The sequence below is a fragment of the Ixodes scapularis genome, unplaced genomic scaffold, assembly GCF_016920785.2.
Source record: "Ixodes scapularis isolate PalLabHiFi unplaced genomic scaffold, ASM1692078v2 PGA_scaffold13__105_contigs__length_92229423, whole genome shotgun sequence".
NCBI classification, from domain to species: Eukaryota; Metazoa; Arthropoda; class Arachnida; order Ixodida; family Ixodidae; genus Ixodes; species Ixodes scapularis.
In genome coordinates, this window is record NW_024609839.1 from 87,150,767 (window position 1) to 87,170,193 (window position 19,427).

General features: G+C 43.7%; 1 protein-coding gene across 1 annotated transcript in view; it reads left to right on the forward strand.

Moving 5' to 3' along the window:
- LOC115322970 overlaps window positions 1-11,282 on the forward strand; it is a 77,469-nt gene extending 66,187 nt beyond the window's left edge. The window contains exon 5 of the mRNA XM_040211347.1: window positions 11,167-11,282. Coding sequence (XP_040067281.1) covers window positions 11,167-11,184 — 18 coding nt within the window. The 3' untranslated portion in view covers window positions 11,185-11,282. The remainder of the gene's footprint in view (window positions 1-11,166) is intronic.
- Window positions 11,283-19,427: the final 8,145 nt, after the last annotated feature.

A 19,427-nucleotide genomic window follows, 5' to 3' on the forward strand; every position in this document is an offset into this window, starting at 1 on the left:
TGTCTATTGAACTATATTGAACTGTCATTCTGGCCCTTCCGTAGCATGTTCACACCACATGCTCGGAGAGCTCACACCCAGGGGCTGCTAAGAGTGGGGATCTTGATGACGTAGACTGCACGCCGCAAATGCGCCCTGAAAACTCGGACTTGGCCCACACCACCTAAAAGATCAATGCCACTGAACAGCCCTGTGTACCTCGACGTAACATCATGCCGTCTCCTCTTACGAGAAGGGTAGTCGACTGCTTTCTTTTAGATTTTGGGAAAGCGGTTCCTTGGGGAGGATGCGGTTTACCCACGGAAACCATAGCATTGAAGTTTTTGACCCACTAGTGTATGATTTACACGATTGAATGCTTTAGTTAAATCCACGAAGGTACACAACTAATTCTCCTTCATCAAGCGCAGTGGGGATTAGTTCCTTCTGCGCGAGCAAATCAAATTTTTGTGCCGAAACCTCTACGAAAACCAAATTGGTATTTAGTTAGGAGGTTATGTTTCTGCTCAGTCACTAAACTGGTTTGAAATAATTCTTTCCATTACTCTCGTAAAAAAAAGTGAAAGTTTTGATACTGGACGGTAGTTGCCCGTGTCATTATTATCATATTTTTATGAAACAGGGCAACCTTTAATTTACCGTGTTTAGTCATCTTGGCCTTCATTGCCGCGACTGTGGTTGGCTACCCGACTCCCAACGGTGTGAGGGAGTTAAGCGTCACAGGGACCAGCATATTCGTGAAATTCTGGAGGCTGTTGAGACAGCGAGGTTGGGCGCTGCTTGTATAAGCAGTCCTCCGGCGGCTCTTTCAGGCAAAGAGATCAGTTTTAAAGTTCCATGACTTGCTTCTTTTTTAACGCGTGCTCTGTACGCGTTAAACGCGTTAAACGCGTGCTCTGTACGCTCTGTACGCGTGCTCTGTACGCGTCTGTACGCGTGCTCTGTACGCGTGCTCTGTACGTGCCTTTTTTGTTGGTGATGTATTACGTGGGCTGAATAGCTCTTTAATTTTTTTTCTTCCTTTTCTTTCTTGACAACGCATGTATATATTGCGATTTTGCAATCAATAAACACAGTTGTTAGCCAACGCTGCGTCCGTGTTACTCCTTCGTCAGGTCCTTTGTCTTTCGCGTTTTTTTTAAATCCCGAATTATGAAACAACCCGGCTAAAAGTAATCTTTTGGAGACGAATCCATGGGTCAGCGGCCAATCGAGCAGGCCAAGCCAACCATGCAGAGAAAAAAGCGCAGATTATGGCGCATTCAGTGCGGGTGATTGCTTTAGTCGGTGAAAGCAAACACAAAGAGGACGAGCCACGTGACGAGGCCCTTTTGGAGCCGCTTCATTGGCTGCTTGGGTTCGTAGCCTTGGCTGTGCTCGGACCAAGTGGAACGCGCAGTAGCAGGAGCAGAAGCAGCTCCCGTTTTTTGCGTTGCGATGGTCCGCGGTCAGAAACATGCAATTTAATGTATTCGTTACATCTTTCATTTGTGAAAGAAAAAATAAGCAATATTATTAGAAGTCGATAAACTTTGTTTGTAAAGGAAGACTGGTGGAAATATGTTCATTTTTTAATGCTCCTTTGTACTCACTGTTTTATTGGCATCTCCAAACTCCATAAAGGGGCCTGGCAGTCTACAGATTTTCGAAATCATTCTTCATATCACAATAGCCTATAAAATTGTGTTTTTTTTTACATTTTTGCGTTTGATGCTGGTAGCGCAATGTTCGTCAGCTTGGGGATGGCGTTGGCAGAGAGGGTGTGATACTGACGACATAGGCGTTTTAGAAATAATACATGACCCTTCATGTGTATTTGACCTCTTGACTCTCGCTTATTCCCAGCCTGGGGCGTCTGAAAGCAGAAGGTTGTTCGGGGCGAACAATGCCACCTACAGGAAGCCAACGTAGAGGGAATTACATTTGGCACGCCTTGACAAAATTCGAATAGACCGATCGCACTAATCGTTCTACCTATGCGTGAGTTGCCATTACTCTAGTTAATTGGATGCAAGAGTAATTTTACAAAACAGTTTGTGCCACATGGTGCTCCTCTCGCGCTGTCCGTCAGTGGGGTTATATCGCGGACAGAAAGACTACATTTCCCGTGATGCATGGCGGCAGCCGTTGCGTATTAAAACTGGCTGTGAGATCGGTTTATTCTCAACGCTCATTCTGGAAATTCTGCACGCGAAAAGTTTCTGGGAAAACCTTCACTCAAAGGTGATAAAAAAAAAAACGACACCAACGCATTTTTTGTCAGATGCTTTGACTCCGACCCTGCAGCTTTTTTATTCAGTGATGGTATTGGAATATATTATATTCGATTTCAAGTTTGAAACCTTGTTTTTCCCAGAAGCACATAACTCTTCAAAGTAGTCCCCACAGGCAACGATGCGCTTTCTGCTACATGCCACCATTCTTCGTATGTGCACTCTCAAGAAAAAAGGGTGTCAAAAGGTGTATTCTTACACCCTTTGTCCCATATAATACACCCCGAAATTTCAATTCGACGTACAGCGCCCAACAGTCAAATAGACGGCCCGAAATTTTACGAGGGGCTTGATAGCCGTGTGGTACAACTTATTAAAATAGCTAACGTACGTTTACTGACAACAAGAAAAACAGTAGGGGTTTTCTTGGCCCTACTGTAAAAACTCGGTGTTTCCTTTATGTGGTCTTGGATACGTACTTTAGCTATTTAAAATGTTGTACCCCACGGCTATCAAGCCCCTCGTAAAATTTCGGGCTCTCTGTTCGACTCTAGGGCGCTGTACGTCGAATTGAAATTTCGGGGTGTATTACATGGGACAAAGGGTGTAACGATACACCTTTTGACACCCTTTTTTCTTGAGAATGTGGATAACAGTGGACCGGCAGCGGAAGTGCATGAATGCACTAGTGATGATGTTGGTTGGGGCGGGGGGGTGCGCAGGCTTGGGCTTTTACAGAGAGCGGGGTCATAAGGACCAGCACAATTTGCACACCTTGTAAATTTCGAGCTCCAAACGTAAATGCCTAAAGTTGGGCAAGCGAATATCGTACGCAAATATTTGCTGTCTTTTTTTTTGGAGCTGTGCACATGTGATAACATGTTAAAAATAAAGCAAAAGTGGCGGCCTTGTATATGCTGCGTCCCATACCGGCCTGTTTGTCATGTGCACACTGGTTGGGGAGCTCGCTCCCGGTTGCCTTGGGGAAGGCAAGAACGCTGAGAACCCAAAAGTAGAGGCTGGCAGCGAGCAGGACAATCACAACCATTAATAATTTTAATGGAGTTTATTACGTACGGCCAACTGGTAGCAGGCTCGCGAACACGTGTGGAGACGACGCTGGAACATCTTCTTGTCTCCAACGCTGGAGACACATGAAGAAAATGTCTCCAACATTTTCTTCATGTGTCTTATATTTTTCTTGATCTTATATATCAGAAACGACTGAAGAAACAAACGGAAGCAGTATGGGTTTCTGACAATTATATGCTTTCATGCCCCATTCCCAAGTTTCTGTTTGGGTTCATGAACGCAACCTGCGTACACATCACCAAGATTAGAAAATGAAAGATGACAAAATTCATTCGCAAGACCGTGCCTCCCCAAGTCTGTATAACGTAGAGTCCCGTGGGTAGTAAGGTGGGATTTTTTTTGTTCCTTAATGTCACTTTTAGCGTGTGTTTATAACTATTAGTTTAGGAGAAATTTAGAGAGGGGCAGGGGCTTAAGTCAAACGTGTGACATTTGAAAGAGGTTCGAGGTGCTCGAGAATTTGTGAATCTAAATCTGCCCAATCCTGCACACTCGCGTCTATGATTCACTCAGTGCTAACGATGCTGCCGCGTGCGTGGCGGAGCTGGCAATGCACACGGCTGCCACGCGGAGGAACGGGGTTGAAACCCCGCTCGGCAGGGTTTGTTTCATCTATTAATCGGCGCTCTGGGAAGTTCGAGCCCACTCTCGGCTGTCATTCTGGGTTCCGGTTCAGAACATTCCTGAATGTACCGCGTGTGGAAGAGTAGAGCGTAGAGATAACGCTTCGAGGCCGTCTTCCTTCCCTTGACATGGCAAGGTGCGCTGTGATTTCTATTTAAGTATGCAGGCCCAAGTTCTCCTCACTAAATGTTTAGGTTCAGTTTCACATTGTAAAGGCCCGTTCACACTCTTGCGACCTCTTAAACCTGGGTTCCTTAAAACTTCTTAAACCAGAGAACACACTGGCGCCATCTATTGGGAAGCAGAGTAAACTCGGCGGTCCGGCATATTTTTTTTTTATTTCTCGCACATTATCCTTTTTTTCTTGGCTCGAAAAACTTTGGCAATGTTATAAACGAGCCTTTCTATGAGTATTACGCACATTTGACCTCGGAAATCCCGGAAAACCTTCGCTCTTGTGAAATGCAGTTCCAGGGTCACCGCACAGATGGCGCCACAATGCCAGTGTGTTCCCTCATTCTAAAAACATTTAAGAAGTTTTAAGAGATCTCGTCTCTCTCAGTCGTACTCGGTCGCAAGAGTGTGAACGGGCCTTAAGAATTCCTTTGCTGCTACCCGTATCGGATACTGGTACATATATAGCGCACTGGTTCAACAACACGTAGTCATTTATAGACCATTATCGCTCGCGCCGCAATACCAAGAGCCTCTGTGCATACGCTACGACGAGTTTTTATCAGCGCTGGAGCGACGACTCGCGTGGCCTATTGCACTTCGCCGTCTCGCGGTGGAAATGACTATGGACAATTTAGTATGTGGGCCGCCTGGTCCAACGCTTGGGGTCCTCAGTTTGCCCAAATATCTTCCCCTTCCAGAAAACAAAGAGGAAACGTCTTAGGAGGTTTTGGGGTGGCCTCCCTTTTAGGTCAACGACGTACGACGAGGATGTACGATTGTGGCCTAGGACGACGCCATACGACGACGTTCTAGACGACGCCCTACTCTGATGACCTACAACGAGGACTTACGACGACGCCTTATGACTACGCTCTGCTACAACGGCCTATACCACGACGACTTACGACGAATACTTATGACAACTGTCTACGACGACTACGCACGACAACAATCTACGATGACGCCTTACGAGAACGGCCTATGACGACGACCTACGACGACCACTTACGAAGACAACGACATGCGGCGATCCTGTTTTTGCTGTTTATTTGGAACTATTCACGTTTTGATTTATGGTTGGTCGTGGACCACATGTGAGGGTGCACCATCCTACGTTACCATCAATAATCTGCTTTCGTAGCCATAAAAAACTAGGCGGAACTTAAACGTTCAACTGATCTTGAGGAGCACCAAACAAGTACGGAATTGTTTAAAGCTTCAATAAAAGTCGTGGATGGATGAGGGCACAGGCAAACAGCTGTAAATGAATTCACGCTTTGCGAAAACCTCTGCATGTTTCTTGGCAATGTTGCCGATTTTGATTTTCAACAGCTGCGTGTAACAAACAATAAAAATATGAAGGCAATGACGCTGCAGTCAATAAGTCTGCTCTTCACGAGCAGCTGGTCTTTGACGTAGTCCTAGACGTCAAGGTTCTACATTTTATAGGCGTGGTGGATCTCGTGGCTTATGCTATAGCAAATCATAGAGAGCTAACAATAGTGGTTTCTGCATCCAATCGTTTTGTCTGTCAACCTCATCTTCAATTTTGTAGTGGCGCTTTTTAGCGTTTCATCACAGCTATATTCCCATTTTCCTTGATGTGACGGCGAAGACCACAGCAAAAGTGAGCGCTTATATTCGGCGCGCACACCCATTAAGTCTGTCAAGCTGATAGAACAGTATTTTACTCAACTAACACAACACTTACATGCTGAAGTAACTGACTCTTATTGATTCCGGCCGTTGGGTGTCATGTGTTTTTGAATAGTGCACGCGAGATTTCGAGCGCGTATTGCCAGATTTTCCCTTTTTATTTTTTATTCTTTAATCTTCCTTTATTGTGCCCAGGAGCAGCCGAAGCCTGGATGCTGATACACAAAAATACGCCTTTTGTACAAAAAAGGAATACACAAAAGCCTTGATCCTAATAAAACTGATTGATTACGGGATTTTTAAACGAGCATTCACTATCGAAGATATCAACCTTCGCGCTGAGTGTATTAAAACTATTTTGACTACGCAACATGGGCAAACGCGAACAAAGGTCTTGCAAACAGAACTTGTTGGGGTTGCGATTGCTCACGCGTGGAATGGATAAAGAGAGCAGAAACACAAATTCAGAACAACTTAATGTTCCATGAACAGCTTTGGCCAAAAATACGTAATCTCGAACATTTCGCTGAGCTACTAATGTCTGGAAATTCATCCTGTGTAACATTGACTCGTAACTAAAAAAAATCCCGCAACCGTAATAAATTTCGTACACAATGCCTGCCAGCTGCATCTTAACATGCTATAACCTCTCAGAGTCTGCCATACTCAAACAGTTCCAGACCACGGAGACAAACTCATGTTTTGAGCGCACAACAGAGGCGTAAAGCCTTACAAGACATGGGTCTCCTTGAAATCTCGAGTTATTCTCGAAAACAAACCAAACCTAAAAGTCAGAAGCATTAAGTCACGAAATTTGACAAATATGCATCAAAACTTAGGGTGGAATCCACATAGAGGAACAAATCCCGCACACAACCCACTCGACGGAATGGTTCATTATCCAGCTGATACAAAAAATTGAGAACACATTTTTGAGGGATGATGAAATGAGAAGCGTGTTTTTTTCCTATTTAAACGCAAGTGTTGCATCTCACGCCATCACGAAACTGCAGATGTCTTTTTACAAAACTTCGCAATCAGCATCCGATTTGATATGTCTGTGGATCTTAATGTCATCGGTGAACTGGAGCAATTCGGAATGTTTTATACAAGGATAAAGGTCATTAACAAAATTATTAAACAGCAAAGGTCTCAGAGTTGAACCCTGGGAAATACCTGAAGGACATATGAATAATCTTGATAACACACCGATAACACGAAATCTGTTAATACGCCCAGTCAAATACGTTTTGAACCAAAGACATAACGGCAAAGACACTCCATATCCTCACAGTTTTACGAAGTAATAGTTCATGACGCACACGGTCAAATGCCTTAATTAGGTCGAAATAAATGGCGCCGACCGGACCACGGTTGGCGAGGTAAGGACCAACGCAACTGAAATAGTTTGCCAAGTTTGATTTCACAGACCTAGACTTATTGAAGCCCTGTTATGATGCGTTTAAACTTCCTTTAAAATGACTAGAAAGATGCATTGTTTTCTACTTTCTAAAAAAGCTTTAAAAATGACGAGGGAGGAGAGGAGGTCCCAGCAAAATTGAAGATTTCGGGGGGGGGGGGGGGGGGGACCCAGGTCCCATGCCCCCCCCCCCCCCCCCCTCTGGCTACGTGCCTGCACACAGACGTGGAAGAAAGCGTAGCTGTCGTATTTCGATAAAAGTTTGGTGCACTGAACTGACTTGCCTTGCAGGACATCCAAATCAGGGGCCTTCAAGCATTTTGGCTAGGGGGTCAGTTGGGGGATCTGTTCCCGGACACTAGATAAGGCAACATAAACAAGGAAATATTAAAAAAATAAGCCATAATAACCATTTATATATAAAAATATACACTAGGGCGGAAATTCAAATTGAGATGCAAGGGGGAAGAATGCGTATGCTTTATTTTTAAGTGTAGTACGTGCACTCTAAATGAAAGCCGAGGGATTGATTGTTACGGGGCAAAGTCGAGTGCTCACGCAGTTTAGGTGTTCAATCCATGAGCCGCGCTCGAATGTTGTCAGGCGTGAGGTTTCGATCCCGCAATTACGACATCAAACATTTCCAAGGTGCGACTGAAATTAATAGTCCCTTTTTAGCCTGGCAATTTCACCGCAACAACGAAGCTTCTGAAACAGTGGCGGTCTGTGCGAGTATATTTGGAACAAACTAGGATCGGTACGCCTCTGCAAAGTCATAAACATTCCTACCCGATATTGCTTTTTGACCCATTTAACTGTTAAAGTAAGTATTAAACTAGTGTTGTTCTTTTTTTCGTGGCAAACAAACCAGGGGCATCTGGCACTCTCTAGCGGAGGAACAATAATTAACTTGGACCAATGGCGATCTTTTGCCGTGCCATCAAAATCTCTGTTGCACGGCGCCTCCTCCGCAATGAGCGTTGGTAAGGCGAAACTGAGTATAACAAGTATATGTTTCAAAACCACAGCTGGCGCGCAGACACAGCACCCCCTTGTCTGACGTAGTCATCGTTAGCTCTCGGCTAAAATGTTCTATTGTGTCATAGATCAGCGTACACAGCTAAACAATGCTCTTCAAGCTCAAATGTTTGTTCTTTTTTTTTTTAATACGTCCGTCGTGTTTGTTTGATTTTCCCCCTGTGAAGTCTTCACGCTCTATAAGACAGGAAAGAAATGGGATAAGAACGTTGGTTACGACTTATACGAACCTCTGAATCGCCGGCAAAAAATTCCAACATGTTCGTAGCGGTCCTTTTCATACCGATTGTAGCCGGGAACGTCTTTGCGGAAAACAGCTCTAAGCGAGTTCCGGAAATAACGGAAAGAAGCGGGTTTACAAAACCCTACACGATATTTGACCCCTGCAACTTGAAAAAACGTGAGACTACTTTTTTCATCAAACTAATTGTAGAATGAACTATGTTCACCTAATGAGAATCTCTATAGTTGTTTATGGCGACACATCCGACGTGACGTAAGTACAACACGAACAGCAATGGCGGCAAGAGGCATCTCTGTCTAGGACCTAGGTTTATTTTCATGGGCTTTGTTATTTTTCCTTCCTATGTTATTAGTACCATGTTGTCTTTGTAAAGATCCCCTAAAAATTTTAATATTCCGTCGGCCACATCTAGGCTTCTCATTGTGTTCCACAAATTGCCTTGCATGTCATTGTCATAAGCCTCCTTTATACCTGGGAATGCAAGTTAGAATGGTCTACTTTCCTTTTCTGCTGCCTCAATAGACTGTGTTAAAATTAATTGTCCTCCAACTCATTTCTCCTCGGAAACCATTTTGTAGCTCTCCTAGCACATTCTCATTTTTTGCCAATGCATGCCTTTAATCTCTCCTTAATAATCTGCATTGCCAACCTGTAGACTACTGATGCTGCTGCTGCTATGGGACAATAGTTACCTATGTCAGCTTTGTCCCCCTTTCCCTTGTATATTAAACCTATTCTGTTTAGCCTTTATTGTTCCCGGGCAGTTCCCTTCGTCATAATGCTACTTACCGCTTTCCTTAACGCTTTCTTAGATTTGGGTCCTAACTGTTTCATCAACTTTATTGGTACACCATCTGCACCTGTTGAGATACCCGTTGGAACTCTGCGGGTTCTGATCTCTTCTATTATTTTTGTTCGATAGCTCATAGCGTGCAAGCAACACCGAGCGAACGCTCCACGAAAAGGCGCACGGCGTTCTGTGAAACTGATAACAGATTTTGATCTACTGTGTTTCCCAAATAGCGGCCAGGCTCTTTAAATCGACCGCAAAAATTGGTCTCTTAACCTATCGCGTTCCGATTTTGTACAGCGTTGACCACAGGTGGTCCATTTTTTTCTATAAAATTTGCAAAGAGCGAACTTACCGGAGGAAAAAGTAGAGAGAGGAAACGGCTTAACTCCTATGGAAACGCAGCGAAGCCTCCGGTCTTCAGACAACACGGCGCCCTATGGTTTGAAGACCGGTGGCTTCGCTGCATTTCCACAGGAGCTAAGATTTTTTTTTTTTTTTTACTTTTTTCTCAGGTGAGTTTGTTCTTTGAGAATTTCGTAGAAAAAATGCACCACCTGTGGCCAACGCTGTACAAAATCGTAACGTGATAATTCATAAACCGATTTTTGCGGTCGGTTTAAATGGATGCTGAACCGAAATCTGGATTCCACAAAGCACGCGGCAAAAGGGTGCAACGGGATGCTACAAATACCAGAACATCACTCATACAGCGATATTTCGAACGGATGACCGTATTTTTCAAGAAAAGGAGGCGCATTTGATAAAAATGTTCGCGTCATGTTTCTCTGAGAAGCAGAGGAAACGGCCTCGCGTCTTCTCCGCCTCGCCACCTTGAGGGAGTGAAGCGAAGAGAGGAGGAAACGAGGATATCTTGACGTCACGCGCCTCGTCGGCCTGGTTCAATCTCGACCTCTTTTTCTTAAAACACGGCCGTCCATTCGAGATACCGCCTTACGGGTAGTGCTGTAGGGATCGTAGCGTCCCGCCTACATCTCCTGCATTGTTTTTCCTGAAATCCAAATTTCGGTTCACCATCCTATTAAATAGCCTGGCAGCTATTTGGGACACGGGGTATTAACGTTGCCCAGCACAGTCGCCGGGCGCCGTCAAGTTTAAACTAACAACGCGAAAAGCCAGGTATTGACCGAAGCATCGTCACTAACACTTTCGGGACTTCTCTTGTTATGTTCTCAGGTGGGAGACCTACAGCCCGCTCACAATAGACCCTTTCCGAAAGTCAGCCATACCCACCCTGTGCAGAGCCAAAGCAGATGCTGTAATGGCGGCGCTACGCAGCTCCTCCACACCAGAAAAAACGAATGTCTTCGAAAGCATAGAGCAGAAAGGGGAAAATAAGCTGTTTCTTTCATGTCACCTTAGATTCACAAGATCGAGGGTGCTTGATTTAGCCGAGCATGATCTCCTATCACCGCATCTGGAACGGCAATATTGGAGCATTTGGGACTTTGACTTTTGAAAAGGGTCTATTGCCGTGAAAACATGTTTGTTGAACATCGTTAATAATTCTTACAGCCATCCAAATCGCAACATATGTATTTCTCAAAAATCTCTTTGCATACTATGTAAAAAAAAAAAGAAATTGCAGGACTTTTTTACGTTGTTATTGCGCGTTTTTGTGACGTTTGAGACAAAAATAAAATAATAATGTAATTGCAGTTGTCGGTGGCTCTTTCAGGGCCGCTAACAACGGATGTATAGAATGAGCCTTTCTTTTAATTTTGTGAGTAAAAAAAGCACCTTTTTGTTTGGTTTAATTTGCAGTTCTGACCATTTGTAACGTTGGCGATCCCTGTGGTGCATTAGTGGACGCTCCACCGGAGGTTTCTGCTACAGTCCACCTTTTGCAACATTGATAAGCAACGTTTGCTTCACGCTTCTTTCGTTGCAGCTGGCAGACGGACAGTAAGCTGTGCCCAGTTAAAAAGAGAGGGAAATGATCAGAGCCAAGATTATTTAATCACTCCTCACAATAATTTTATGTGTGGTGTGACATGGAGACTGATGGCGGCGGATGGACAGTAAGTGTCACCACTTATTTAATGCATCCATATTCCCAGTGAAGAAAAAAAAACGCAATTTTGTTCTTCATTTTGTGAAAAATAAAGTTCAACAGGATGCACCGCTCAATGACAGCTGATGCTCTCTCCAGTCAAAGAAGGAATGTTACGTGAACCGTGGTCATTATAACCCTGTGCACCTCCAACATTAGAAAAAAAAGAGCAAAAATGATAAAATGTAGCTATTGCGAAACGAAAACAAAAAATAATAATCGCCAGTGCATTATACTTGCTATTAAGCATACCAACAAAGGCATTAAAAAAAGCTTTTAATGCGCCATTGCACGTAAAAAAAGGAAAACAGAAACAAGCCGTTTTATTAATGGGCCCTCCAATAATTATTGAATTTTTTCTTTAAATATGTGCTGAAACGGACCTGGTCGAACACGGTGGCAATATGTTTATCCGAAAACTCGAAATATTCTGGGACTTTCGCTTCACGCTTACTCTTCAATCCAATTCCAGATAATCCAACGTCGGTCCTCGGACGAGGAGGGTGAAGACAAATTCGAGAAATCCGCAAAAGAGTATGAGGAAGGATTTTACGGAGGCGTGTCTTCGTACTGGATAGGCAAGTTATACCAATCCTTGTGTATATGCTTCTTCGAAAATGCCACCAGCAAATAATAACAAAAACATGCCTATACCCTAAGAAATGCCTGCGCGTCTCCTTACCCGCAAAACACTTGAACAGCCAACCTCTGCGATCTACGAAATCAGCTCAGCGAATGATGAGACGGAACATCCGTTTGGACCTCAAAATGAAGTCTGCCTTGTGGCATTACGCAATGCAAGCATGACGCTTTGCATTGCGTGATGCCATAAAGCAGACTTCATTTTTAGGTCTAAACGGATATTCCGCCTCATCATTCGCTGAGCTGATTTCGTAGATCGAAGAGATTTGCTCTTTCAGTGTTTTGAGGGTAAGTAGACACGCAAGCATTTCTTAGAGTGTAGAATCCCGGCAAAACTCCTGTGAAGGGAGAATACGTTCACAGGTGTCAAGGTGTCGCGCCACATGGTAACGTCACGCGCTGTGGTAAAACTTCCCGCTAAATTTAGTGGTGAACATATAACGTCCATCACGTCATATCTGTGAGTGATGTTACATATTTACCTACAATGACCCCCGAAAAAAAAAAACGAAAAGGACAACAAAAATTGTCTTTATAAAAAGGTAATATTGCGCAGGGTGTCGAACCGAAATGTTTTGCGTTCCGGTTTTCGTTCCGGTTCAGGGAAAACGGTTCAGCTCCAATTCAACTCCGGAGTGAAAAAATTAAGGTTCAAACCGGTTCGAACCGGTTCGTACTCAAATGCTACAAAATCAATTGACGACAGCAAAATATAAGCTATGCATATTTTATAAAAGTGTTACATATAGAAGCAAAGGCTCACATTACTGTGTGGAACGAACGCGCTAGTGCTGGGGCACCTCGGGACGTGGTGGAAAGCGCAGTTCTGTGTCAGGCAGCTGACCGAAAAAGCAGGACGTCGTCATGCATATCCGGGGCAAGACGGCACCTCTGAGACGATAGAATGAACTTCAGTGCAGAAAAGGCTCGCTGCACGCTGACGTGGGTCGCAGGCGCTCCCACGACTACTTGCGCCAATGGGTAGTTTTCTGGATGGCGTTCCCTTCTCTCCTCCCAAAGCTGTAACACGTTGGCGTCCCTTGAAAGCTGCGGATCCTTGTCTAGCAATGCTCAGAAGAGCTGTGCGCCTTGATGTTCGTGTTTCTGATGAGAAAACGTTTTGGCCCTCGCTGTTTCTGCTACCAGAGATTGAAGCTGTTTTGCTGTTTTCTGTAGTTGTAACTGCTGATTAAATTTCCCCTCCCCTTCCCGGTGCTAGACTTTAATTTCGGACAGATTATTAAATCCACTGGGTTATTTTGAAAGCGGATTAGAAGCGCCAAAGTATGACAACTCGTGCAGGTTCTAAAATATCCATCGACCTTTCTATCGCTTTCTTATCCGATCAGTTATACGATAAAATCAAGGCGTTTAAAATAAATTGCACACAACTCTACAAAATTGAAGACAAGAAACACCAAAAAAACCTTAAACTGAACGCCAAAAAAAAAAAAAGAACAAAGAGAGGTATCGACAACACTAAGGGTGTTGTCTATACCTCTTTTTGTCCTTTTTTTCTTGCGTTTAGTTCGTGATGATAAACCAAGTAGCATAACTCACCGTTTGCCACCAAATAGGCTCATTAATTGCTCACTTTTGCTGACGTGCGAATTGGGTATTTCCTAGTGTTATATTTTCTTTGATAAGCCATTTCCGGTCTCCAAGAAAAGGTTGGGACGAATCTAAGCATCTCTTAAAGAAATACATAAAACGAGAAATCCCGGAGAATTTATAGCTACTGTGCTCATTTTGTTTGATTTCTTGAGACAAACTTTATAAATTATGAAGGCGACCGTTATCTGAAACCCTCATAATGGTACGTTAAAAAGCTTTTCACTACCTATTTTGTTTCTTAATTTTTTTTTACGTTCCACGTGAACGAAACACCGCAAATATAATTGATTAGTTTTTTCCAGAAACGAAAAAATATTTGTTTCGGTCCAACTCAACTCCCCCAGTTTGCGCAAAAATATATTCTTTTTCTTTTATTTCTTGGTTTATTTCTAAGGTTACTGTGCTTCTTGCCACACACTTTTCACGCAACCTGCCTTTGCGAATGAACCGAAAACCGCATGGAAAGCATATCGGTTCCGCTCCGGAGCGAGAAAAAGTATTTCGTTCCGAGTCAACTCCGGTTTGCGCGAAAATAACGTTTTTTGCCGGTTTTCGGTTCACGGTTCGGGTTCGGTTCAATACCCTGAATTATTGCGTTAACGAAAACGGTCCAGAAACCAGATTCTTGCATTAAGCAAAGAACAGCAAAACATGGAATCGTTTTTGACTAACATTTTATCTTGATCACGAGCTCAAACAATTATAGATCTTTAACTCTAGAACTATTATATGTATAGTTACGTGAATTAAATAAACGTGTGAATCGCTATCTTTCAGTCACATTTTTTAATGCATTATTTTTTAGATATGTTTGATATGTGCTTCTGTGCCAACGCCATGCCAGTAAAGTTAATAAAGTCAGCGAGAGTTTGCATCGATTGCGGGCTTTTATATTTAAAGCGGGATGGTAATTCATGCAGCTTTATTCACTGTAATACGACGCCAGGTCAGTAAAGTCAGCGAGTCTTTACCAACGATATGCTGGGTTTCAGGTTTAAAATGTGATGCTGATTCCTGCAGCTTATGTTAGGGGTAAGCTTACGCTTTACCTCAGTCATAAAATAATCAATGTCAAGAAACATGTATGAGTTACTCTTACTCTGCAGGATGTATTGGTGTTTTATTCCTAAATGCATTTCTTACATTCCACTACAGGGAACGACAATATTCATGCCCTCACGAGCCATCCAAATAACGAACAATTTCTCAGGATCGAACTGACAAAACAGAATAAACAAACAATTGTTGCAAACTATGGTAAATTTAAAGTCGGTTCCAAAAAGGACGGCTACATGCTGACCTACGAGGGTTTCTGGAGCCCTAATGGTAAATATCGACGCTTTCACCATGCCTCTTGCACTCTGCTCTCGCGTCGCCTGCAGCGCTGCGTTAGTCGGTGGTTGGTGCAAATTTTGGAAGACTCTGTTTATCAGGTTAAAGACAAACTCTAGGAATTTAAACCTTACCCGAGAATGCGACGACCAGCATTGCACTGGGTTGTTTAGGATCGATGTTGTGAACTCTGTGAACTCTACTGTGAAACGTGTCTGTCATAGGGCTGGATAAGGGGAGGGGGCTAAGCAGGCTGTAGCCAAGGGCCTACTCTCCGAAAGTAGAGGAGGGTAACTATTATTTCGATGTGCTTAAATGTAACGCCAGTTAGTTAAACGAGGAGCCAGGGCTTTCTTCTAGTGCAATTTCGGTTAGTTCAAGTTACATTTCGAGAGATTCGGATACAGGGACTTGCCACCTCGCTGCATTCGCTGATGGGTTGCCTCGGAGACTTTTCTCGCTTTTTATTTATCACTGGCGACTGACTGGCGACGGAAAAATTTGATCATTATTTTCTTATCTGAGCAGGAGCTGACTCTGCTGAAAGGAGACCTAATTACGCTCTTCGAAAAATACATTCAGATGCGCGTTTTCCGGCCAGTTGCGACCTCAGATGTCTACTTTGTTAAAAATATACAGGTACTCGTACTCATAGAAATAAAGGTAGTCAAATGATAGTAACTGCAGTAGTTAATGAACCTCTATCACCGTTACTAGCACTTTACTAGCTGTTACACTTGAAACAGAAAACAGCAGTACACGCTGTTGTTACTAATACTAGCCAAGAAAGTAATCGTGGTTCTACTGAAATGAAGGAGTTCACATGCGCCCGGACAACGCATTCAAGTATAGAGTATATTCTACTTTTGAGCGGTACAGCTTTTTTTGTCAACTGGAATGCCAGCCATGCGGAAAGAAAAAAATGAGAATGTGATTCACGAATGAACATGTCCCCCTGCGTTAAGCCTACAAAATGAGCACCTCAATCGCTCCGTGGGAGTTCGGATACCCGACCTCTTACCCAAGAATTTTGCTCCGAGAACACGGATCAGCCGCCTGCATGCTTGAGTACGGAGAACAGGCTCTCTCGCAGCATGAAGCGGGCACTGGGATTGTCCGAAGTGATCAGCTAAGTGACCGGAAGTTCCTGCCTTTACTTCCGACATTACTTCCGAAAGGATGTACAAAAGTCTAAAACGCTACATGTCACCGAAACTAAAGCAAGCGTGGAGGCGAGCTGGTTCAATGCTGACTTGTCAACACAGAAGGTAGGGAAAACGGGACGGACAGCACAAAGCTTCAATTGGAGCTTTGTTTTGTCCATCCTGTTTTTCCCCCGCTCCTGGGTTGTCACTATATTGTCAAATATGTAGGCGTGCTGCCTGTGTGTTGTATTGGTGGACCAGGTGATTTCAACCACCTTTTTTCCTAATCGCGTTGACATCTGTGCTAAGATAAAATATATAATTAAATCGATCAAGAAATCAATCAATTGATCAGTTAATTAATCAATCAAAGTCTTTTTGCTCGAAACGCTGTAAATGGCGAGCGTAGGAGCGGCGCCAGTTAATGTATTCGAAGTCCAAGGCTCCCGTTTACCGTTTTATAATCAAACTATTTTCATTTCTGAGCCATCCCGAGTTTCTTGATTACACACAGCTTTTCTGAATGAAAACGATGAGTTGAAAACGTTTGCGCATGTGTATACACTGTCGAATCCCGTATCTATATGACGCTAAACTGCTCCAACTATCGGTGCAATGTTTATTTTAATTTTTTTTAGAATAGCGATATATACCAGCAGTGCATTCGACTAATTGGCACGATAAGTCGAGAAATAAACTTATAATTGTTGATTTACTTTTTTCTTAGTGAATGTAAACATGGTTTCTATTAAATACTTAGAAATCGGGACTGTAAATCTTGTCATCCACGTTTTCGCACTGTCCTGCCCTGTGCCTGCAACACGAACGGCAACTTTGACAGATCCCCGGACTTCCCAGGCGTGCATAAAGTACTTCTAACATCGATTGATTTAGTAGTTTTGTTATGACACTCAACAAATTTCCGATTGAAACCGAATCTTCTTATTTAGTAGTTCAAAAGGTAATCAATACATCTTATTTAATTACCAGACTTATCGCAACGATTATCAACCTGCTTTATGTCTCCCTGGACGTAAAACTCACCTGCATAGAACGCAGTAACGCAGCGTTCGCAAATTTCTTGTTTGTTTTGGTTTTGTATTGTTATACGTGTAAAAGTTATTTAGAACACCTTGTATAATAGTGTTAAGCGGTCAACGTCATTGATTCTTTTACATTGTGTTTGTTCAGGTCCTGATTACGACGGGCTGGCGTTCCACAACAGAACCAAGTTTCGCGTCATGAAAGAAAACGATCGGATAGACCATTGCTCAAAGTCACGGAGAAGTGGTGGCTGGTGGTTTCCGCCTTTTGGTTGCCTCTTTTCGAATCTTAATGGGCGTAAATTCAAAGGTAGCGTTCCGTCAAATAACATGGGTCATGGTATTACGTGGTACAGAATAGGCGATTGGAGTTCCTACCTAAACGTCTACGAGAAAGTAGAGATGAAGGTCAGGGATATCGATTATAAATTCTGCACGGGCGAAATGGCAAAATAAATTATTTGATAGCTCATGTCTGCATCAGTGCCAAAAATCACTAATTTGAGTTGAAGTGTCCATTCACTCTACCTCGTGTGTTTCTCGCTTTCTTAGTTTTATACAAAAGAAAAACAAAATGGGTCATATTAAATGCCACTTCAGAAGCACAAAAGACTTCTCACCTCAATCCCGGCTCTCGCTAAGGCTTAACCCAAAATGCACTGACTCTGCACCTTTAAGGTGGGCTTGTTCAATGCGAGATGAGATTTGAGCCATATTTCAAAAGTGTCGTAGAACATGCGTTCATATGGCGGCATTTCTAGTTATTTGTCTCTTGTGTATACGTCAACCTGGTCCACGCTGCATTATTTGTAATTTGCGGTCTTTAACGCAGACCACGCACTAGTAAGGCCCTATCTAGCATTTATTACGAGGATTTTTAATTAAATAGCAAAATATTTAGCTTAAAAAAGCGTCTGTTGTCTTTGTTGTACAGGAAATGTGAGGAGAATTCGGTACGACAGACAACCTGCGTTTTCCTGCGATAATAAAGCTATAGCCGTTAATGGGAAACTTCACGGTTTCGCTCAGTAATCCGCGCTCCATATCGAGGAGGGACATTTTTGGCACTCCGCCAACAATTCCACGGGCCCGCTGATAACGAGATAACCAGGAAGCAATATAGCATGCATGGTCATACACGCTATAGTCGGTTACAAGCCATGAAGGTAGGAGAAGCTCCTCCCACAACCGTGATGCGCCCGTTTCAAATCTCTCCGCAGTCGAAAGAAGAGTTCACTGGAAACGCTCCTTGTTCCGCTTCAATGGATTCCCACTTGTCTCCGATCCCCCTTTTTAAGAAAGCGGAACCGAGCCCCTGAAAGCAGCCTTTGTATTCATCGGGGGGGAAGCTAAGCCCCGAAAGTCGTATTTGTTTCCGTCGGTGGGGGAGAACTCTAATCTCCCTCTCGTGGCTTCCACAATGCTAAGTCAAACTCCAAAGATAAAGCAAATATGTACAGAAAGGCAAGACCCTCCTCGCGCGTTGGCCGCGACGTCACGGAAACGGTGGGACGCTATTGGATGCGGAGGTGGCGGAGGGATATCCGATTCCCTTTGAGGGGCATTTGCCGCTACCTTCTTAACCTCTAACTGACTATAGACCGTTCCATTAAGGTCATAGCAGAGAGGGTAAAAAGAGAAAAAAATGCCCTCCCCCTCTCGCCCGCACGTCGTCTGCTCCGCCGAGTGGGCAGTACCTAGCATCCGGCTGGCGTACAAACTCTGTTTGAAATCGCATCATTTTGGGGATTTCAAGCCCAGATGCGCAGATTTTGGTATACCAGTTATTGGGTAATACTATGTTAGATAAAAAAGACGGACAGAGTCCAATTGCGCTGTTATCTGCGTGCAAATAAAAAAGAAATAGGGAAAACTGTGTCAGACTGGCCGGTCTCTCCGGCGAAAGGTGAATCCGGTGGCTGTACCTTTTTTACTATACAAAGTTCGTACCCGTGTAGGCCTTTAGCGACCATGAGGGGATGTCTGAAATAATAAATAAAAACGTGCTCTCCCGCCGCAATACACGCAGTAGCTGACGGTAGTACTGCCGGCTGACTCAATTGCTGTTTAAGTAACGGAAAAAAGATATGTGAGTTGATCTTTTACCGAAGTAGAACAACAGAGAGCTCTAGGCTGATTTTAGAGTAGCCATAACTATTCTAAAAACGCGAACCACTTCACAACGGCAGCCACGAGCGAGAGTTTGATGTTCCGTACAGCCCGCCGATACAGCCCAAAGATGGAGATTAGCAACCTCCCGTTTTGTCGTCTTCTAGCGGAGTCGGACGCGTGCCCTCTCTCTCGTTTTACCCCGCCGAACCCG